Source organism: Podarcis raffonei, chromosome 2, assembly GCF_027172205.1.
Source record: "Podarcis raffonei isolate rPodRaf1 chromosome 2, rPodRaf1.pri, whole genome shotgun sequence".
NCBI classification, from domain to species: Eukaryota; Metazoa; Chordata; class Lepidosauria; order Squamata; family Lacertidae; genus Podarcis; species Podarcis raffonei.
In genome coordinates this window covers 116465368-116488204 of record NC_070603.1, presented here as the reverse complement: position 1 = coordinate 116488204, position 22837 = coordinate 116465368, and the positions used below count along the sequence as shown (strand labels likewise).

The window sequence follows — 22837 nt, the reverse complement described above, 5'->3', positions numbered from 1 at the left end:
CAGTTCTACAAAAGCTTAAAAATGAACCAGAACTCCAACGTATGAGAGCCTTGGTAGAAGATAAGGTTCCTGAAATTACGATCAATGTTGCCAAATTCTGTGTAGCCGCTATTAGGCGCAGGAAACAAGAGCTTTCCAATGCCAATATGCAGGCGAAGGCAAATACTTAATTTTATTTATGCTGTCTAATTTTAAATTGCTGTTATGGCCTAATCTGTATTGAAATTGTCCTTTGTTTTTTCCGGTGTTATGCTTTGCTGACTAGCTGTACGAGTTAATCTGGTCTGTGACCGTTTAATAAAATTTGAACCTACTATGTGTGTGTTTGGACTTAGAGGACAAGTTACATGTTTACACCACGTGATTCCTTAAAGAGGGCAATTCTTTAAAACTGAAGGCCATTCCTACAAAATGGAAGACTTCCGAAGGCAGCCTTTTACAAGGAAATTTTTGATGTTTTTTATTTTGTTGGAAGCTACCCAGATGGGCAGAGGCAACCCAGTCAGATAGGCAGGATGCAAGTAATAATAATCGGCGGTTTGCATCCCTGCGACGGGGTGAGCTCCCATTGCTTGGTCCCTGCTCCTGCCAACCTAGCAGTACGATAGCACGTCAAAGTGCAAGTAGATAAATAGGTACCGCTTTGGCAGGAAGGTAAACGGCATTTCTGTGCGCTGCTCTGGTTCGCAAGAAGTGGTTTAGTCATGCTGGCCACATGTCCCGGAAGGTGTACGCCGGCTCCCTCGGCCAGTAAAGCGAGATGAGCGCTGCAACCCCAGAGTCGGTCACGACTGGACCTAATGGTCAGGGGTCCCTTTAGCTTTTTAAGCCTGTCCTGCTAGGCATGCTGATCAGAGACTCTGTCCAAACAACCCCTTTGAACGCAACAGGGCTTCCTATTTTTACTGCTATCAGTGGGAACAGTCAAACCACGAAGCCACTGATCAACCAGAGTTTCCTGTTTTGACCAAGCACAGTTTGAAGTTAGCTTAATATCCCAGCTTGTTCCAAAGCTGGCAGCCGTAGTTTCCTGGTTTGGGCAAAATGGAAAGTTTGTTAGTTATGGCTCATAAGAGACTGTCTGGTTCACCCTCAGGGCCGGCCCAATCATGAGGTAAGCTGGGACAATTAGGTCAGGAGGCAGATGCAGGGAGATATGGGACCAGCACGTTCCCAGCTCCCCTGTTTGTTAGCCTTGCTGCCAGTGCAGGACCACAGCTGGTAAATTTGTGCAACTACCCATGCAGAGTCCTTTTCTTTTCCCCTCTCTCACTAAAGGTTGGGTGGGGGTCCTTCCTGGAGTGATGCATTCTGGTTGTGGGGGCCAGGAGACTGTGGTGGCGGCGGCTAGAGTTTTTTGTTTTGAACTTGGCTCAACTTAGGTTTTATCGTAATGTACCAAATGTACATTAGTACACAATGTACTAAAAACTGTTCCTATTTGTAACCCAACTTTTCAGGCTATGATTCAGTCATCCGAACATGGACATTATCTTCATAAATCTTGGAACAATCTTGCAAGCTAGGCCAGTGTTATTCTATTTGCACTGAACATGGCGGTGCTGAGGCTGCAAGACGTGCCAAGATTTTTATCTCAGTGGGGAGAAAAGAGCATTTTGGAAATGGAGGCAATTTACAGGAGGAAAATGGAGGTTGGTGGAAGGACCCCGCTTCTGACGTAGCTTCTGCTCTGATGAAATTCAGAGTCCCCTGCAGCTGTTTAGGTAAAGTAAGAACAGAAGGAGATATGATCACAAAACTCCCATGTATAAGAAAGTTTGGTCTAGCAAGCCTTTTAAAAGTGGATTAGAGAGAAAGTGCAGGGAGGAGGAATATTCACCACCATAGCTAAGCAGAACCTCCATGTCTAGAGGCAGTGGACCTGTGACCTCCAGGTGCTGGAAACCCAGGTGAGAGGGGGGCACTTACCTTTCCCAGAAGCCCCTCAGTGTCTGGGAGCAGGGTCTTGTCTGTCCCCCCTGCTCTCCCACTGGGCCACCGACTGGCACCCGCAGCTCCCCTGAAGGAGAGGACACCATCCCCAGAGTGGGGAGAACTGGGAGCCTGTGGGGTTTCCCACCCTGAACAAGGGGGCTGCATCGTCTTCAGGAAATCCTGCTTCTGGGCCTCCCAGTGCTGCTGCGGCTGCCCCTCCTCTGCCTCCTGCTTAATTTGACATAAATCTGCCCGAGGCAGAAGATCCCTGATGGTCCCAACTTGGCCGGCAGGAGGTTTCTTTCCTTTGCACTCCAGTCTCTCCCTTTGAATGGGTCTCCTGGGTCCCTGCTCTTCCATTTTTATGCCACCCTGCTGGAAAAGAAATAAACACAAAGTAAAATAAAACCCAAGAATAAAAACAAAAGCACATTTTTTAACCATTTGCCAGTTTTTGGAATATATTATTACTCTTTCTATTTCTGATGTTCAGGCTGTGAATGACAATCATTATGTCACCCAAACGGCTCCACCCAGGGACGAGGGGAAGTTATCCAAAGACTGGGGGAAACATCAAGGTTTATGGAAGTACAAATAATATTTGGGGGGGGGGGGACCAAGGCAGTGGAAGGAAATCCAAAAACAACCCATTGAGAGGACTGAGCATGTTCAGTGGACAGGGAATGCTGATCCTGGCTGCAACTTCTAGCATGTTGGAAAGGCAGCAACAGATCTTTGTATATGAATAAGGCTGCAACAGACCCAGCTAACATTGAAAGTACATGGCTTCACCCAAGAAATCCTGCGAGCTGCAGTTTGTTAGGGGTGTTGAGAACTGTAGCAATAAACTACAGGTCCCGTGGTTCTCTGGGGGAAGCCACGTGCTTTAAATGTATGGGATCTGCACAGCCTAAGAAACAAACTGACAAAAGGAATATTGATCAACAAAATCAAAGAACTCACTCCAAAATATTTTAAATTTGATGGTCACAAACTCTCTTGACTCATTCAACCTTGCAGTCCACTGGCTGCATATGGCTTGCCAAGCCTCAGGGTGTGTCCTGCTAGTCCCTGCCCTTTCCATCTCCTGATCTGATCATAGGATGAAGATCGCTGTTTGTCCTGGAGAGAAAGATGCCTAAGGGCTCTTAGAGAGATCTTTTCAACTCCAATTTCACCACAAACCAGCACAGTCTTGAAATGGGGTAAAGCCCTGATCTGGAAATAAATGATGCCTCTGGCTGCTCTTTAAAGAGGATTTCTAAAGAACAATCAGAAGGGTGTTTTTTCCACAGATCTCCTTGCTAATTCAGCAGAGTCTTCTTGTGCTCTTATTTCTCCTCCAGACCACCACTGCGGTTGGAAGGTCTAAACAAGCTGATTGTGTTTGCAAGACTTGTATGTATGCTAGATGGCATGTCTGGTGAGTGTGTGCAGCACCTCTGGTGTGTGTGCATGTGACTTTATGGTCTGCATCTCTTTTATGGGTGCGCATGCATGTGCATACATTGGCCACAAAGCTCATTGGGATGTGGCCTCCAGAATCAATGCAGCTTTAAGCCCATAAATGTTTCGTTTCTCCTGCTCTATAGGAAAGAACAATCAAATCTGAGACTATCAGGAGGAGAGAACTCCTGGATCTACAGAGTTAATGCTCTCAACATCCTATGGACACAAACTGCAATGAGATTTTCCATTAATTGCTTTGAGATTATTTCCTTAAAAATATGAAGCAGCATAGAAATGAAATGAGTAATAATCTGAACATGAATAATCTGAACATAGAATCCTCCTTTCCTCTGCCTTCTCAAATCTGGCACTCACTTCAACCCTCAGCCTTCATTTGCCTTACTGAGGAAGGTGGAAATAAAACAATTAATGAAACCAGGCTTAGGTCGGTCTCACTTATTTACACGCAGACACAAGAGGTCACTAGCTTTGACAGCTTGGGAAAAGATCAGATGCATTCTCTGGAGTATAGATCTATCAGCTGTTTTAATTGCCGTGACAGATCAACAGAACCTCCATGTGTAGGCACAGTGTACCTTGATTTGGGGCAGGCAAAAGAAGCCATTTCCTTGCGAAATGAATCTGACGGACATCATTGCCACAAGATGCAGTGATGGTGGTGGCAAAGAGAGCTTTCAAAGGCGATCAGACTAATTCACCAAGGAGGGCGATAGGTTTATCAATGGCACAGGAAGGGGGGGCAGGAGTAGTGGCCTGCAAAGGGTGTCAGGGGGCTGCAGGGTGAGAGGGGCACCTCCCTGTTGCACTGCTCTTCCATTCCCCCCCACCTCCCCTTCACTCTCCCCCGTGGGGAGGACCGTCGAAATGGGCTGGGCTCCCTGCTGAGGGACAGGGAGAGGGCCGGCAAAAGCCCCAGCTACGCCGCTGATCCGTGAGCGACTATATGCAGCCTCCATCGGGAAGCAGCAGCTGCCTTGGACCCCTCATTCTGCCCCTTGAGCCCAGGACTGAAGGGAGCAGCTCCCCAGGGTCTCCGGCAGGGTCCGTGCCAGCCTGAGCCAGAGATGTTTGCCCCTGTGCCCTCCTGCAGATGCCCTGCCCCTGAGCTGCGCCCCTTCCCCTTCCTGCCCGGTTGGGGGGCGCCCTGCAGCCTCTGGCTGGACTCCGGGCCCGATCCTGCCAGGCGCACGTGCTCTCCTCCTCCCCCCGCTTGCTCCGCCCTCCTGCACCTCGGACTCCTCGCTCCGTCCCTGCACCGGAATCCGGCTCCACTCCGGGGAAACTCGCCAGGCCACGGCCCGCTGCTCCTCCGCTCTCCTCGGCGGGGGACAGGAAAGTGCAGCCGCTCTCGAGTCCCCCTGGCTGGCCCCGTTTCCTGCCTCTCTGAGCATCGGAGCTCGCTGGCTTTGGGTTGGGCCCTGGGAGGCTGCAAGGCTGGATGCGCCCCCTTGCGCTGTCCCTCAAAATTTATTGTATCATTGGAATATACCTGGCATCTTCTCGGATATCCAGAATGTTGCACAAATAAGTCTCCTTGTGATCTGATGTGCAGTCACTGGTTTCCTTATCAGTAAATATTTTCAGAAAGCTGGGACGATGCCACCCTGCAGCCATAGCTGTCAACTTTCAGATTTGAAAATAAGGGATCAGCAGCCTCACCTGCCCCGGGGACAGTCTACAGGATATCTAACAATCCGGGATAGCAGTGGGAAATGGCACTGGAATAAGGGAATTTCCCGCAAAAAAAGGGAAGGTTGACAGCTATGCCTGCAGCCCGAATGGGTAGCTGGAGGAGGCAGTCCAGTTCCCAGCTCTGCTGGTTGGGATCATGCAATCACTTAGCTCCAGCAACCGACCTTTCCAAACCCTCCAACATTTCTCTGATGAAAATAGGGACATCCCATTCCATAAATATAATTTTACTATTTATACACCACACATCTTATTACGCTGCCCCAGCCACTCTGGGAAGTTTCCAACATATATAAAAAACATAATAAAACATTAAACATTAAAAAACTTTCCTATACAGGATTGCCTTCAGAGGGCCGGGGGTTGGATAACTCCATTCTCTAATTCTAAATAGTGGCACTTGGAGGGTTTGTCTTTTCCTGCTTTTTCATTCGCTTCCTCTGGTCTCCTGCATCCATTTAGCAGAGGAGGGGAGCGATTTTGGCCTTCATACTTCTCCACTCCCCACCCCACCCCCAATATAAGCAAAAACACACACACCATTTGGGAGTGAGGACCAAAAAAATAAAATCGTTTTATTATTTTATTACTTATTTTTGCAGTTCAATCTACTGTATCTATAAATTTTATTGTTTATAGCCAATGGCCACCACAATACAATATGAGCACAAATCACACAGCTGCAAAACAAAAGACATTGCATGCTCCAGACCAGGATAAATCTATAGCGTACAAAATTTATTTTCACATTTGTTTCAATGGGAAGGATATAGGGCAGCAGAGTCCAGGTGGTGAGGTCCAGATTAGAGTTCCTATCATCCTTGACTGTCTGCCCTGCTGGCTGAAGCTGATGGGAACTGGACAACAACATCTGGGGACACCTCAATGGTTATTCTGTGATATACAGAATCTACAAAGGATTAAGGCACTGATCCAGAAGAGAATGAACTGAGAAGAGGCCCCACTGAATTATCTTGGAGCAACTGTGACTGTAGTGTGTCAGTGTGATCTGTCTGAAGTGAAACAGAGGAAGATCACTATATAATAATAATAATTTATTATTTATACCCTGCCCATCCGGCTGAGTTTCCCCAGCCACTCTGGGCAGCTCCTAATCAAGTGTCAAAAACAGAACAGCATTAAACATTAAAAACTTCCCTAAACAGGGCTGCCTTCAGATGTCTTTTTAACATAGGATAGCTGCTTATTTCCTTCACATCTGAAGGGAGGGTGTTTCACAGGGTGGGCGCCACTACAGAGAAGGCCCCCTGTCTGGTTCCCTGTAACCTCACTTCTCGCAATGAGGGAACCACCAGAAGGCCCTTGGTTCTGGATCTCAGTATCCGGGCTCAACGATGGGGGTGGAGATGCTCCTTCAGGTATACAGGACCGAGGCCGTTTAAGGCTTTAAATGTCAGCACCAACACTTTGAAGTGTGCTCGGAAACGGACTGGTGTTATGTGGTCCCGGCGGCCACTAAATGTTAATAAGCAGAAACCTGTGCAGAAACAGAGACAATACTGCTGATGTGAAAGAAAAATGTTTCATAACAAACTATAAGAGAATTCAAGGGAGAACGTGCCCGTGTTTGAATAAGCAGAAGATTGTACAGTGGTACCTCGGGTTACATACACTTCAGGTTACAGACTCCTCTTCTATTCTTCTCAGTTATATGATTATGAAAGTAAAGTTCTTTTGAATAGCAAGAGTCTGGCTGCTGTATAGTCTGTAAAAAGGAACTATCACATAGAATAGCTATTTGGCTTCCTAACTATAAGCTACTCTGTTACTTTGGATATCATAAAAATTCAGAGACAGACAGACTTTAATGTTGTATACAGTGTAAGGCTGGAGAATTGAGAGGTGGGGAGAGCGAGCGGGGGGGAGGGGTAGTACACTTTCATTATTTTACGAAGTTCATATGCAAGGTATTTGTGTCAGTGTGACATGGGTAGCTTCTCTTCCTTTTCATTTATTAGTTTTCATTGGCAGTGAGAAAGATCGGGGGGCCCAGGGCATAGTTGGTTGCCTTCAGTTGACTGCAGTAAAGGTGGCGGAGGCTGAACCATTTTGAGGAACAGATTGTTGTAATTCTTGGAAAGGGATGGAAAAGAGCATGGCTGCATAGCGGTTTGGTCCTTCAAGTAAAGGTAAAAGTAAAGGGACCCCTGACCATTAGGTCCAGTTGCGGACAACTCTGGGGTTGCGGCGCTCATCTCGTTTTACTGGCCGAGGTAGCCGTTTACCTTCCCGCCGGAGCGGTACCTATTTATCTACTTGCACTTTGACATGCTTTTGAACTGCTAGGTTGGCAGGAGCAGGGACCAAGCAACGGGAGCTCACACCGTCGCGGGGATTCAAACCACCGACCTTCTGATTGGCAAGCCCTCGGCTCTGTGGTTTAACCCACAGCGCCACCCGCGTCCCTTCAAGTGCTTGTTGAAGTACTTGTTGAAGTACCCTTCAAGTACTTGTTGTTAAAGTTGTTCCGTGGAATTCCTGATCTGGACCTTGTGTGGAAATGAATTCTCTCCATCACAAAAATAAGTTTTGAAGCTTTACCGCAGAACAGTTTTAAACAGTCTAACAATAAGATAAGCATGATAAAGTAGCACATTGCAAACAATGATCAGTCCTTTATGTAATTCAGTAAGCTTTCCTCTCTCTGGTCCCAGAGGGAGATCCTAAGCTTCTTCAACATTGCATGACTTATTTGCAACTGCTGCTGCTGCTTCTCCTAGCCATCTCCAGCAAGAACCCACTGGCTTCTCAGGTTTAAGCTTCCTTCCGTGAGAGCTCTGCAGCTTATGCCTCCAGCGATGAGTTATGAGGAAAGATCCAGCCTCCTCTGAGGCTTCTGTCAGAGTGGAACCTCTTGCCTAAGTCTAAGAGAAAATTCCCTTTATAGTATTTTTATTACAATGTGTTCAAGCACAGCATTATATTTACATTAAACTTATAACACTTGTTCCCTTCCAAGTAACAATGACACTTACAAACAGGTTGTCACTTTCTTTTTCTATGTTTGCTTTGTATGCCCCAATGTTCTCTCTCTTTCCCCTCAAATGCTCCAGGCGACCACAGATGAGTGTCTAAAGAGAAACCAAAAGCTCAGAGTTTGGGGGTGGGGTGAAGCCTTGAACATCAGGTTGCCTCCTAGTCCCTGCTTTTAGATTTCTATTTGGTAAGTGTTGTAGGAGTTTTAAGGTTTTTTAGCTGTATATTTAAAAAACAAGGCTCTTGTAAGATGTTTCATTATTTTGTTATTCTGACATTGCATTGCACAGGAGCACCTTTGCACAGCTGTTTGATTTTTTTTATGAAAAAAGAATAAGAATGTATTCTAAAGGGTTTCTTTAGAAGCAGAACAAGTATTTTATTTTATTTTTAATAACAGAGAAAATGATGCCCAATTCTTAGTGCTCATCCTGGCTTTAAGATTAGCAGCCACACCCTCACAAAAAGCTATGAAAGGATTTTGATAGCAAGATTCGAGGTGAATTCCTGCCTTATATTCCAGGGCTGCCTCTTCCTTGAAAACCAAAATTTTAAAAGATGATGCTGTTAAGGTGCTACACTCAATATGCCAGCAACTTTGGAAAACTCAGCAGTGGCCAGAGGATTAGAGAAGGTCAGTCTACATCCCAATCCCAAAGAAGGGCAGTGCCAAAGAATGTTCCAACTACCGCAGAATTGCGCTCATTTCACACACTAGCAAGGTTATGCTTAAAATTCTACAAGACAGGCTTAAGCAGTATGTGGACTAAGAACTCCCAGAAGTGAAAGCTGGATTTCGAAGGGGCAGAGGAACCAGAGACCAAATTGCAAACATGCTGGATTATGGAGAAAGCTAGTGAGTTCATGAAAAACATCTACTTCTGCTTCATTGACTACGCAAAAGCCTTTGACTGTGTCGACCACAGCAAACTATGGCAAGTTCTTAAAGAAATGGGAGTGCCTGATCACCTCATCTGTCTCCTGAGTGTTATGGAAAAATCTAGGTGTGAGGCTGTTCAGTCAAACCAGCTCGTTGGGAAGAGCCCGCGCGTCCCTTGCAGAATAAAGGAAGGAGTCCAGCCACCAACTGGAGCAAATAGCTGTAGACCAAAGTTTATTGTGCAACAGGTTCAAAGAGGAATTTTGAACCCCGAGGATGGGGTGACAAAGACTTTTAAAACTTCCCCACCACATCCCAGAATACAGTTTGTAGAGCATCATTGCTATATCATTGTTACATCACTGACATGTCACAAAAGGGGAGGGGTAGACAGGGGTTACACTAGTTTAACCTTGGCAAACATGTCCAGACAAGCCCTTGGTACAAGATTAGCATAAGCAGACATGTCAGGGCAAGACTCAGGTATAAGATTAGCATAGGCCAACACCTCTGAAGGCCCATCACCCAAAGTACAATAGAACTTCCTTTGCATTTCTGGCCCCTTGGCAAGTTTTGTGATGGGATTAGGCTTTCCTTGGCCCAGCTCAGCAATTGTGACCCCTGGACACTTCCTGGAGTCCTTTTTCAAGAGGAAAATACCGGTAGCTTTGGAATGGAGGAAACTGGCAAAGGAGTTGATTTTATATTATTTTTAAAGCTAGGTAACTTCCCTGACGCGGGTGGCGCTGTGGGTAAAAGCCTCAACGCCTAGGGCTTGCTGATCGAAAGGTCGGCGGTTCGAATCCCCGCGGCGGGGTGCGCTCCCGTTGCTCGGTCCCAGCGCCTGCCAACCTAGCAGTTCGAAAGCACCCTCGGGTGCAAGTAGATAAATAGGGACCGCTTACTGGCGGGAAGGTAAACGGCGTTTCCGTGTGCTGCGCTGGCTCGCCAGATGCAGCTTTGTCACGCTGGCCACGTGACCCGGAAGTGTCTCCGGACAGCGCTGGCCCTCGGCCTCTTAAGTGAGATGGGCGTACAACCCTAGAGTCTGTCAAGACTGGCCCGTACGGGCAGGGGTACCTTTACCTTTACCTTTAACTTCCCTGAGCTGTCAAGTTGAAAGGATACATTGCTCTGATGGTGTTTCCTGCTTGGCAGGGGGTTGGACTCGATGGCCCTTGTGGTCTATTCCAACTCTATGATTCTATGATTCTAGGCATGATATTTGTAACATTTAACAACTTTAAAGATGTGCTCGCTCCCCCCCCAAAAAAAATTTCCATAACATGAGAAATCTCTATGTGGGACAAGAAGCTACACTTAGAACTGGATATGGAACAACTGATTGGTTCAAAATTGGGAAAGGAGTACAGCAAGGCTGTATATTGTCTCCCCGCTTATTTAATTTATATGCGGAATTCAACATGCGAAAGGCTGGAGTGAATGAATAACAAGCCAGAATTAAGATTGCCGGAAGAAATACAGTGGTACCCCGCTGGACGAATGCCCCGCTAAACGAAAAACGCGCAAGACGAAAGGGCTTTCCGATTTTTTTCCCGCTTCGCAAGACGAATTTTTCTATGGGGTTGTCTCGCAAAACGAAAATTTTTTCGGGGTCTTGCGGTTTTTTTGCCTTTTCTGAAAGCCGCTAAGCCGCTTATCTGCAAATTGCCGCTTATCCGCTAATCCACTAAGCCGCTAATAGCCGCTAAGCCGCTTATCTGTCAATTACCGCTTATCCACTAAGCCACGGGTGTCAAGCACAAGGCCCGCGGGCCAAATCCGGCCCGCCAGATCTCGTCATGTGGCCCGTGTAGCCAGCAATTCCTGGTGTCCGTAAGGGCCGCTCCCGCTTCCCCCGCAAGCCCTTTTATCAATGACAAAGGCAGGAACGCTCCCTCCGCGCCTGTCCGGCTCTGCAAAAGGCAACCCTTTCACGCGCTTGAATTGCAACCCAACCCAGCCGCGCGGTGCCCTTTCGGGTTTCTCCCTCTCCTCCTCGCCAAGCCCCGAATTGAGCCCGCCCTCCGCTGTCAAGGCCTGTCTGGCTTGCAGTACCCATTGTGGCGCTTGCTTCTGGGAAATGCGGATTGCTTCCCGGCTCTCCGCCCTCGCTTTGCCCGCTTGGACGGAGCAAAGCACACGACACCGGCTGCGCCATCGCGGGGTCCGTGCGCGTAAGAGCCGCTGCTGCACACGAAGCTAGGGATCCTTCTCTCTCTTCCTCCCTCGGTTCACCTTTGGCCCTGATAGGAGAGGCCTGATCCCGGGCCATCGCTCGCTCTTCCCTCTTGCATGGGTGACTCGCCCGCCCCCGCCCCGCCTCCTCCTCCTCTCCTCCCAGAAAGGCAGGCTGGATGCGGGAGGGTCGCTGCACCTTTAAAGTCCTGCACATTTTCTGCAGTGCGTACAAACACCGAGGTCTAGCCGCAAAGTTAGCAAGCCTAGGCCCTTGTTAAGGTGGGCTTGAGGAGGGTTGGCTCGGAAAGCCACTCGGGTCGCACCTGCCGGAAGCCTCATGGCAATCGTCCCCCCCCCCAGGGCACACACAACAGACACTGGGGCCAACGGAGCTTGGTGGGTTAGGGTGGCAAACGCCTCTCTGAGCTCCGCAGAAAAGCTGAACTTGCACCAGAGCCGCCTCTGACCCACATAATGGGCTATTGCCAGCTTGTATTTTAGGGAGCTGGTTTCTTGTTTTCAGCCTTGCAGCAGAAGTACCCGACTGCACACACTTAATGTGATCTCCCAACAATCCTAGGAGGTAGGCCATGGTTATTCCCATTGTAGAAGAGAGGAAAAACGGAGTGATATAATGCCAGCAGTAGTATAAATATGTCCCCATACATGCACCATACAAATAAAGAGTGGACACATAGTCCTACAGATACAACCGGCCCTTTGAAGGTGACCAAACTGCTGATGCGGCCCCCGATGAATTTGAGTTTGACACCCCTGCACTAAGCCTTTGATAGTGGTGCTCCGCAAGACGAAAAACCCTGCAAGACGAAGACACCCGCAGAACAGATTAATTTCGTCTTGCGGGGCACCACTGTATCAACAACTTCAGTTATGCAGATGCCACAACCTTGATGGCAGAAAGTGAGGAGGAATTAAAGAACCTCTTAATGAGGGTGAAAGAGGAGAGCACAAAATTTGGTCTGAAGCTCATTATCAAAAAAACGAAGATCATGGCCACTGGCCCCATCACCTCCTGGCAAATAGAAGGGGAAGAAATGGAGGCAGTGAGAGATTTTACTTTCTTGGGCTCCATAATCACTGCAGATGGTGACAGCAGTCACGAAATTAAAAGACTTCTGCTTCTTGGGAGAAAAGCAATGACAAACCTAGACAGCATCTTAAAAAGCAGAGACATCACCTTGCCAACAAAGGTCCGTATAGTCAAAGCTATGGTTTTCCCAGTAGTGATGTATGGAAGTGAGAGCTGGACCATAAAGAAGGCTGATCACCAAAGAATTGATGCTTTTGAATTATGGTGCTGGAGGAGACTCTTGAGAGTCCCATGGACTGCAAGAAGATCAAACCTCTCCATTCTGAAGGAAATCAGCCCTGAGTGCTCAGTGGAAGGACAGATTGTGAAGCTGAGGCTCCAATACTTTGGCCACCTCATGGAAAAGACCCTGATGTTGGGAAAGATGGAGGGCCCAAGGAGAAGGGGACGACAGAGGACTAGATGGTTGGATAGTGTTCTCAAAGCTACCAGCATGAGTTTGACCAAGCTGCGGGAGGCAGTGGAAGACAGGAGTGCCTGGCATGCTCTGGTCCATGGGATTGGCAAGTTTACACAATTTGCTTATAATACCAGACGCTCTTGGACTTAATATGCCCAATCCTAAGTGTAGATCCTCTAGCCACAGGAATCGTGTATCATGATAACGGGTCCTTTGTCCCTTAAGCCCACCAAACTGGGGAGGTGCATGCATCTATTGTGTTTTGATGCTGGTAGAATGTATCATTGTGACCCTGTCTATAAAAAATAAGAGGAATAGAAACAATTTAAATACATTAATTATAAATAATTATGGGAAGCAGTTCCATTCCCCTTAACCCATTTTACAGGACTGGTGTGCAACATCATTATCATCAATTATTCCTGCCATGGAAATAACACCTAAGATTTCAAAGCCTGGAGGAAGAAAATCTGCCCTCACTACTTTAGGAAAGGGATCTAAGAAACAAAGAGCTGCTTCGGAGAAGGCCTCACCCGTTCCTTCTTCCTGTCAGGAACTTCCTTCCATTTGTCTTCTCTCCATCTTTTCCTCTTTCTCCCTTCACCTTCCATCTATCCATGTCCCCATCTCCTCTCCCCTGGAACTCACCAGATTTCTCCAAGGGTCCTGGGAGGGAATGCTCAGAGGTTGTGGGGAGGGATGCGGGAGACAGCCTGACCAGGTCACCTGTCCATCTTCCTCCTTCCATCCTGGCCAGGGTTGCAGGTTCAGTCTCAGCTAGGTTTGCAGGTTCAGCTTCCTGAGGAGTGCAGAATCCAGAGCAAGTTGCAGCTTCCTGGGAGGGAGGGAAGAAGAAGCCAAGGGAGTCTGAGAGCCCCTGCAGGGATTCTCCTGCCCAAGACATTCTGCTGCCCCTGGAGAAGCCCCAATTGGGCACCCCCTTCCCAACAGCCTCCACCCATTTTCAAACACCTTTGGCAATTCCTTTCACCTGCCTATTCCACCTCCCTTCCTAAGGCTGGCATGGTATGCACATTAGTGGCCTGAGAGTAGATTCCTGGGAACCTAAGAGTCAATCTGCAAAGGACTGCTCTGAATACATGGGTGCAGGGAGAAGAAGGAAGCGTCTTGCTTGCATCTGGACCCCCTGGGAGAGGCGGGTGATCCGCCCACTTCTCCCTCTGCCCTCACTGCCTCCTCCAATGTCCTCCTGCCCTGCAAAAACCCTTTGCTCTTGTTTCTCAGGGGAGACAGGCGGCTGGTGGAAAGAGCCTTCAAACCCATCCGTTTCTTCCTCTGCTCCCCCTCCTGTCCTTTTGGGAAACAGGAACTTTGGTCAGGAGTAAACAACTTAGATGGCAAGTTCGCAAGATAAGCACTTTGGAGCACTGCTTGTTCCTACTATGGGTGTGTCTGTGTGTGTTTGGACGTAGAGGACAACATACATGTTTACGCCCCGTGATTCCTTAAAGAGGGCAATTCTTTAAAACCGAAGGCCATTTCTACAAAATGGAAGACTTCCGAAGGCAGCCTTTTACAGGGAAATTTTTGCTTGTTTATATATTGTTGGAAGCTACCCAGATGGGCAGAGGTAACCCAGTCAGATAGGCAGGATGAAAGTAATAATCATCATCATAATAATAATTGCTTCCTAAGCCTGTCCTGGGACGCGGGTGGTGCTGTGGGTTAAACCGCAGAGCCTAGAACTTGCCGATCAGAAGGTCGGCGGTTTGCATCCCTGCGACAGGGTGAGTTCCCGTTGCTCGGTCCCTGCTCCTGCCAACCTAGCAGTTTGAAAGCACATCAAAGTGCAAGTAGATAAATAGGTACCGCTCTGGCAGGAAGGTAGGCAGTGTTCCCGTGCACTGCTCTGGTTCGCAAGAAGCGGCTTAGTCATGCTGGCCACATGAACCGGAAGCTGTACGCCGGCACCCTCGGCCAGTAAAGCGAGATGAGCGCAGCAACCCCAGAGTCGGCCACGACTGGACCTAATGGTCAGGGGTCCCTTTAGTTTTCAAGCCTGTCCTGATTGGCATGCTGATCACAGACTCTGTCCAAACAACCCCTTTGAATGCAACAGGGCTTCCTATTTTTACTGCTATCAGGGGAACAGTCAAACCACGAAGCCACTGATCAATCAGAGTTTCCTGTTTTGACCAAGCACAGTTTGAAGTTAGCTTAATATCCCAGCTTATTACAAAGCTAGCAGCTGCAGTTTCCTGGTTTGGGCAAAATGGAAAGTTTGTTAGCTATGGCTCATAAGAGATTGCCTGGTTTCATCACAGTTCACCATCAGGGCTGGCCCAATCATGAGGTAAGCTGGGACAATTAGGTCAGGAGGCAGATGCAGGAAGAGATGGGAAGAGCACATTCCCAGCTCCCCTGTTTGTTAGCCTTGCTGCCAGTGCAGGACCACACCTGGTAAATTTGTGAAGCTACCCATGAAGAGTCCTTCTCTTTTCCCCCCTCTCACTAAAGGTTGGGTGGGGGTCCTTCCTGGAGTGATGCATTCTGGTTGTGGGGCCAGGAGACTGCAGTGGCAGCTAGAGTTTTTGGTTTTAAACTTGGGACAACTTAGGCTTCAGCGTAACTTTGCTGCAGCAATGCATTAAAAACTGTGCTTATTTGTAACCCAGCTTTTCAGGCTGTGATTCAGTCATCTGAACTTGGCCATTATCTAAATAGATATTTCAACAACCTTGCAAGGTAGGCCAGTCTTATTTAATGCAACTACACTTGAGATTGCTGAGGCTGCAGGACGTACTAAGATTTTTACCTCAGTGGGGAGAAAAGAGCATTTTGGAAATGGAGGCAATTTAGAGGAGGAAAACGGGGGTTGGTGGAAGGACCCCTCTTCTGACGTAGCTTCTGCTCTGATAAAATTCAGAGTCCCCTGTGGTTGCTTTATTAAAATAACAACATCAGGAGATATGATCACAAACCTCCCATGTAGGTTTTGGTCCACAAAGCCTTTTAAAGTGGATTAGAGAGAAAGTGCAGGGAGGAGGAATATTCACCACCATAGCTAAACAGAACCTCCATGTCGAGAGGCAGTGGACCTGTGACCTGTTTGGTCCTAGCTCCTGCCAACCTAGCAGTTCGAAAGCACATCAAAGTGCAAGTAGATAAATAGGTACCGCTCCGGCGGGAAGGTAAATGCCGTTTCCGTGCGCTGCTCTGGTTCGCCAGAAGTAGCTTAGCCATGCTAGCCACATGACTCCCTCAGCCAGTAAAGCGAGATGAGCGCCGCAACCCCAGAGTCAGTCACGACTGGACCTAATTGTCAGGGGTCCCTTTACCTTTTCCTGGTGCCAGTATAAACTTCTGAGTCTCTTTGTTGGCTTTGTGTCCTTAATTTGAAATTTGTGCCAAGGTTGTACCACAGTATCTCCATAGAAGCTTAGGGACGGACAAAATTACAGGGGCGCTATAAATTATTATCCCACTCATTCACTCTCACAAACAACGCCAGTCTGTAAGATTGGCAAGTTTACACAATTTGCTTATAATACCAGACACTCTTGTACTGTACTTTATATGTCCAATCCTAAGTGTAGAGCCTCCAGCCACAGGAATTGTGTATCATGATAATGGGTCCTTTGTCCCTTAAGCCCACCAAACTGGGGAGGTGCATGCATCTATTGTGTTTTGATGCTGGTGGAATGTATCACTCTGACCCTGTCTATAAAAAATAATGGTAATAGAAATAATTTAAATATATGAATTATAAATAACTATGGGAAGCATATAAGCATATACACCTAAGATTTCAAAGCCTGGAGGAAGAAAATCTGCCCCCACTACTTTATGAAAGGGATTCAAGAAACAAAGAGCTGCTTCGGAGAAGGCCTCACCCCTTCCTTCTTCCTGTCAGGAACTTCCTTCCATTTGTCTCCTCTCCATCTTTTCCGCTTTCTCCCTCCACCTTCCATCTATCCCTGTCCCCATCTCCTCTCCCCTGGAACTCACCAGATTTCTCCAAGGGTCCTGGGAGGGAATGCTCAGAGGTTGTGGGGAGGGATGCGGGAGACAGCCTGACCAGGTCAACCGTCCATCTTCCTCCTTCCATCCTGGCCAGGGTTGCAGGTTCAGTCTCAGCTAGGTTTGCAGGTTCAGCTTCCTGAGGAGCTCAGAAGCCAGAGCAAGTTGCAGCTTCCTGGGAGGGAGGGAAGAAGAAGCCAAGGGAGTCTGAGAGCCCCTGCAGGGATTCTCCTGCCCAAGACTTTCTGCTGCCCCTGGAGAAGCCCCAATTGGGCACCCGCTTCCCAAGAGCCCCCACCCATTTTCAAACACCTTTGGCAATTTCTTTCACCTGCCTGTCTCACCTACTTTCCTAAGGCTGGCATGGTATGCACATTAGTGGCCTGAGAGTAGATCCCTTGGAACTTAAGAGTTAATCTGCAAAGGACTGCTCTGAATACATGGGTGGCCCTTGCATGGATGAAAGAATATTCATCACCATAGGTAAACAGAACCTCCATGTCTAGAGGCAGTGGACCTGTGACCTCCAGGTGCTGGAAACCCAGGTGAGAGGAGGGCACTTACCTTTCCCAGAAGCCCCTCAGTGTCTGGGAGCAGGGTCTTGTCTGTCCCCCCTGCTCTCCCACTGGGCCACCGACTGGCACCCGCAGCTCCCCTGAAGGAGAGGACACCATCCCCGGAGTGGGGAGGACTGTGAGCCTGTGGGGTTTCCCACCCTAAACGAGGGGGCTGCATCGTCTTCAGGAAATCCTGCTTCTGGGCCTCCCAGTGCTGCTGCGGCTGCCCCTCCTCTGCCTCCTGCTTAATTTGACATAAATCTGCCCGAGGCAGAAGATCCCTGATGGTCCCAACTTGGCCGGCAGGAGGTTTCCTTCCTTTGCACTCCAGTCTCTCCCTTTGAATGGGTCTCCTGGGTCCCTGCTCTTCCATTTTTATGCCACCCTGCTGGAAAAGAAATAAACACAAAGTAAAATAAAACCCAAGAATAAAAACAAAAGCACATTTTTTAACGATTAGCCAGTTTTTGGAATATATTATTACTCTTTCTATTTCTGATGTTCAGGCTGTGAATGACAATCATTATGTCACCCAAATGCCTTCACCCAGGGACGAGGGGAAGTTATCCAAAGAAACATCAAGGTTTATGGAAGTACAAATAATATTTAGGGGGGGGGGGGACTTCCGGTTAGCGCCAGCGACAATGTCGGATTTCCTCTGAACTCTCAGGGGAACCGCTCCGGGGATTTAGGGTCTGCCGCTGCGGCAAAAGCGGAGACCCGCAAAAAACCACAGGCGGGTGAAGCCTGTGGACCTGGGATCCGGCTGGCACCTTTTGCGCCTCCCTTGCTTGCAAGGAGACCTCTTTTCGAGGCTCCGTTGCGAGGCAGGGTGAGCAGCGCGGTGCTTCGGATCGATCGCTTCGTCCCCGGAGTGAAGCCGCACAGCTGTTGTTGGAGAGCGCTGATTTCTTTGTGGGACAATCTGGCTCTAAAAGTAACTACCCGTGAGTAGAACCAATTAGAAGATTTAAGACAAGGACAGAGGCTTAAAGAAATTAAATTTCAATTGGAAATCTTTAAAAAGTAAGAACTAATTTGGATTTAAAGCGGGGAGGTCTAAACAGGAAGTCCGCCTTCCGCTTTTGTATATAGACTTAAGCAAAGATACTACAAGCTAAAATCTTGGAAACTTTGATTTGAAAATCCAAATATTCACTGTTTGAAGTAACTACCCCCCCCCCCTTTGAAGAAGTAGGGGGAGACTTTGAATTTGATAAATTTTTGAGATCGGAAACCCCACAGCTTTGACCTGGGAACGAGCTGCCTGGACGTTAAGGAATTACTTTTAAAAACTTTTGACAGGTGGATTTTGACAGCTAATGGAAATATACAGAATTCCCCGTACCCTTCTGCCTTAAAGGTGGCGAATGTAACCATGTTATGTCTTGGTATTTCGAAGCTGAGTTGACTCTTGGAAATTGTTATTGTTGAGAAATTGTATCCCTCTAGTGGGGGAATTTGAAACTGTTGCATGAACAACTGCAGATAACAAGCCTGGGAACTAGATTCTGACCTTCAAATATCCAAAATGCAGATCTCTGAAGCAATGATGAATGCATTGCAAAGAACAAACTTTTTGTTGGAGGAGCTCCACAGGAAGCTGGAATTTCAGGAATTGGTTTTGTCGACACAACCGGTGGCAAAAGAAGAATTGACGGAAGAAGAATTGGTGGTGGAAGGAGAGCCGGAGCAAGAAGAAGAGGAGAAACTCAACGTAACTGAGGACTACAAATTAAGATCATCTATGGACTACAAACTAAGACCATATATGATGGACTTTGGTAAAGGCCTGACTGTGATGGCTGGATCTCAGTTTGGACTGAAAGGATGGAAGGATCCCATTACACAGGGATCCATGGACTGTTGGAATATGGATATGGGTTTGGAAATGATTGAAGGTTTTGGGGCTACTAGATTTGGATGCATTGGGAAATACCTTTGGAAAGACCATCTAAAATTTAAACCTGAAAATTGGGTTGAATGGTTTAAATGGTGCAGCTATTATGTTAGGATGGGATTCCCCAGAGATGTGTTTCTGGGAATTAAAGAGTATGAACAAAATCGCCAGAAGGGGCCTGGGGGGGACCTAAGAGCCTCTGACATCAGGTGCCCAGATTAAGGAGCTTTAGGGAATTGACGGAAAGGACTGGCAGTTTTTTTTGGGACCGGGGAGGAGCTGTGGGGAGAGGATTGGGAAATTTAAAGTTTTTATTGAAATGTGTTATAAAGTTTAAAGGCTATTTTAAAATAAAGCAAACTCTTAGAGAATTTGGATAATGGTGGATAGATACCCACAGGTTTCAGCAGAAATGTCGTGAGAAGTTATGCATTTATAAGTTGAGAATCTAAAGTTAATAAGGCCAAGAAAAGTATTTTATGTTTATGTAAAAATTTTGGAAAGATGGAAAGGATTTGCTGAAATAACAATTGAAGCAGAATACAAAAAAGGGAGGTGTGAGGAGGTCAAAGAACTAAGCTAAAGAAAGTTACATCATTGAAGTACATTCTATTTTTATGTAATGTTTTGTTCTCTTCTTTTTTCTTTTTTTTGTTTTTGTGTGTGTGATTGTTTATTTTTTGTTATATTGTTGAAAATCTAATAAATATTATTTTTTAAAAAATAGGGGTGGGGGAACCAAGGCAGTGGAAGGAAATCCAAAAACAACCCAGTGAGAGGACTGAGCATGTTCAGTGGACAGGGAACGCTGATCCTGGCTGCAACTTCTAGCATGTTGGAAAGGCAGCAACAGATCTTTGTATATGATTAAGGCTGCAACAGACCCACCTAACATTGAAAGTACATGACTTCACCCAAGAAATCCTGCCAGCTGCAGTTTGTTAGGGGTGTTGAGAACTCTAGCAATAAACTACAGGTCCCGTGGTTCTCTGGGGGAAGCCACGTGCTTTAAATGTATGGTATCTGCACAGCCCAAGAAACTGACAAAAGGAATATTGATCAACAAAATCAAAGAACTCACTCCAAAATATTTTATATTTGATGGTCACAAACTCTCTTTACTGAAGATATTCTAACTTGCAGTCCATTGGCTGCATATGGCTTGCCAAGCCTCAGGGTGTGTCCTGCTAGTCCCTGCCCTTTCCATCTCATGATCTGATCATAGGATGAAGATCTCTGTCTGTCCTGGAGAGAAAGATGCCTAAGGGCCCTTAGAGAGATCTTTTCAACTCCAGTTTCAGCACAAACCAGCACAGTGCTGAAATGGGGTAAAGCCCTGCTCTGAAAATAAATGATCTCTCTGGCTGCTCTTTAAAGAGGATTTCTAAAGAACAATCTGAAGGGTCTTTTTTCCACAGATCTCATTGCTAATTCAGAAGGGTCTTCTTGTGCTCTTATTTCTCCTCCACCCCAGGACTGGGGTTGGAAGGTCTAAACATGCTGATTGTGTTTGCAAGACTTGTATGTATGCTAGGTGGCATGTCTGGTGAGTGTGTGCAGCACCTCTGGCATGTGTGCATGTGACTTTATGGTCTGCATCTCTTTTCTGTGGGCGCATGCATGTGCATACATTGGCCACAAAGCTCATTGGGATGTGGCCTCCAGAATCAATGCAGCTTTAAGCCTATAAATGTTTCGTTCCTCCTGCTCTATAGGAAAGAACAATCAAATCTGAGACTATCAGGAGGAGAGAACTCCTGGATCTACAGAGTTAATGTTCTCAACATCCTATGGACACAAACTGCAATTAGATTTCCCTTTAATTGCTTTGAGATTTTTTCCCTTAAAAATATGAAGCGGTATAGAAATGAAATGAGTAATAATCTGAACATGAATAGCTAATTTCAATTTCGCCTTCCTCAGTCTTTAACAATACTGTCTTCAATGTTTTTATTATCATTAATTCATTTCCATATGCCACACTTCTTAAGAATCCTCCTTTCCTCTGCATTCTCTAAACTGTCACCCATTTCAACCCTCAGCCTTCATCTGAAAACTCTGCTGCCTTACTAAGGTGGAAATAAAACCATTAATGAAACAGGCTTAAGCCTCTCTCACTTATTCACACGCAGACACAAGAGGTCACTACCTTGATAGCTTGGGAAAAGATCAGATGCATTCTCCGGGGAAAAGATCTATTAGCTGTTTTATTAGCCATGACAGAACAACAGAGCCTCCATGTGTAGGCACAGTGTACCTTGATCTGAGGCAGGCAAAATATGCCATTTCCTTGCTAAATGAATCTGATGGACATCATTGCCACAAGATGTGGTGATGGTGGTGGCAAAGAGAGCTTTGAAAGACGATTTGTCCAATTTACGAAGGAGGGCGATAGGTTTATCAATGGCACTGGCAGACGAAGGGGGGGCAGGAGTAGTGGCCTGCAAAGGGTTTCAGGGGCTGCAGAATGAGAGGGGCACCTCCCTGCTGCACTTTCCCCCCTGCCTCGCCTTCCCTCTCCGCCGGTGGGAGAGCGTGAGCTTGTGCCTGTGCTGCCGCCCCCGGAAACCCACTCATCGCCCTTGCAGCCCCCGCAGGGAGGCAGAAGCAGGAGAGAGGGAGGACCGTGGAAGAGGACGGGGCTACCTGGTGAGGGTCAGGGAGAGGGGCGGCAGACTCAGTGACCGCCCCGGGAGGTAAAAGCCCCAGGTACGCCGCTGATCCGTGAGCGACTATATGCATCCTCCATCGCGGAGCAGCAGCTGCCTTGGACCCCTCATTCTGCCCCTTGAGCTCAGGACTGAAGGGAGCAGCTCCCCAGGGTCTCCGGCAGGGTCCGTGCCAGCCTGAGCCAGAGATGTTTGCCCCTGTGCCCTCCTGCAGATGCCCTGCCCCTCAGCTGCGCCCCTTCCCCTTCCTGCCCGGTTGGGGGGCGCCCTGCAGCCTCTGGCTGGACTCCGGGCCTGATCCTGCCAGGCGAGGCGCACGTGCTCTCCTCCTCCTCCGCTTGCTCCGCCCTCCTGCACCTCGGACTCCTCGCTCCGTCCCTGCACCGGAATCTGGCTCCTCTCCGGGGAAACTCGCCAGGCCACTGCCCGCTGCTCCTCCGCTCTCCTCGGCGGGGGACAGGAAAGTGCAGCCGCTCTCGAGTCCCCCTGGCTGGCCCCGTTTCCTGCCTCTCTGAGCATCGGAGCTCGCTGGCTGTGGGTTGGGCCCTGGGAGGCTGCAAGGCTGGATGCGCCCCCTTGCAAGGCGAGGGCTGCGAGACCGCCCTGCTGCTTCCCCTGCCCTCGTATTTGCAGCCCGCTGCTTCTGATCCTGGAGGTTCTGCTCTTAGCTGTCGGGGCAAATGGATTAGCCCGATGAGATCTGGTCCATTCCTAGCTCTGGAGCAGCAGGGAACAAGCTTTTTGCACCCTTCTCTAGGGATGTTCACATCTGTGTCCCCGTGTTCGCAAATCACTGAGCTGTCTTAACTCAGTCGGTAGAGCGTGAGGTGCTTTATCTCAAGGTTGTGAGTTCGAGTCCCATGTGAGAAAAAGCGGAAATAAAGTGTAATGTTACCTTGAAATTGTGTACAGAATAGTCCGATGGTTTTTAGAGAAACCCAAAAACTTCCCCTTTCTATACCCTTTCGTTGTCTTCTGTAATAAGTGGGTTTTGTTTAGAAAGCTGTCTCTCAAAATTTATTAGAACATTGGAATGTACCTGGCATTTTATAAGCTCTTCAGTA

The 22837-nt window shown here is 47.7% G+C and overlaps 1 protein-coding gene across 4 annotated transcripts in view; it reads right to left on the bottom strand.

The window, feature by feature from the left end:
• Positions 1 to 22693, bottom strand: part of LOC128408992 (oocyte zinc finger protein XlCOF6-like) — a 38063-nt gene extending 15370 nt beyond the window's left edge. Inside the window, exons 1-4 of one of the 4 annotated variants that reach the window (XM_053379119.1) lie at positions 22131 to 22693; positions 17212 to 17592; positions 13315 to 13501; positions 1930 to 2310 (exon numbers count right to left, since the gene is read on the bottom strand). In XM_053379119.1, the coding sequence (XP_053235094.1) occupies positions 1930 to 2295 (366 nt within the window). In that variant the 5' untranslated portion in view covers positions 2296 to 2310; positions 13315 to 13501; positions 17212 to 17592; positions 22131 to 22693. Of the gene's footprint in view, positions 1 to 1929; positions 2311 to 3980; positions 4284 to 4634; positions 4812 to 13314; positions 13502 to 17211; positions 17593 to 21750; positions 22093 to 22130 lie in introns of those variants that run through there. The other 3 variants (XM_053379118.1, XM_053379116.1, XM_053379117.1) reach the window with 3 other exon arrangements.
• Between the last annotated feature and the right edge of the window lie 144 nt (positions 22694 to 22837).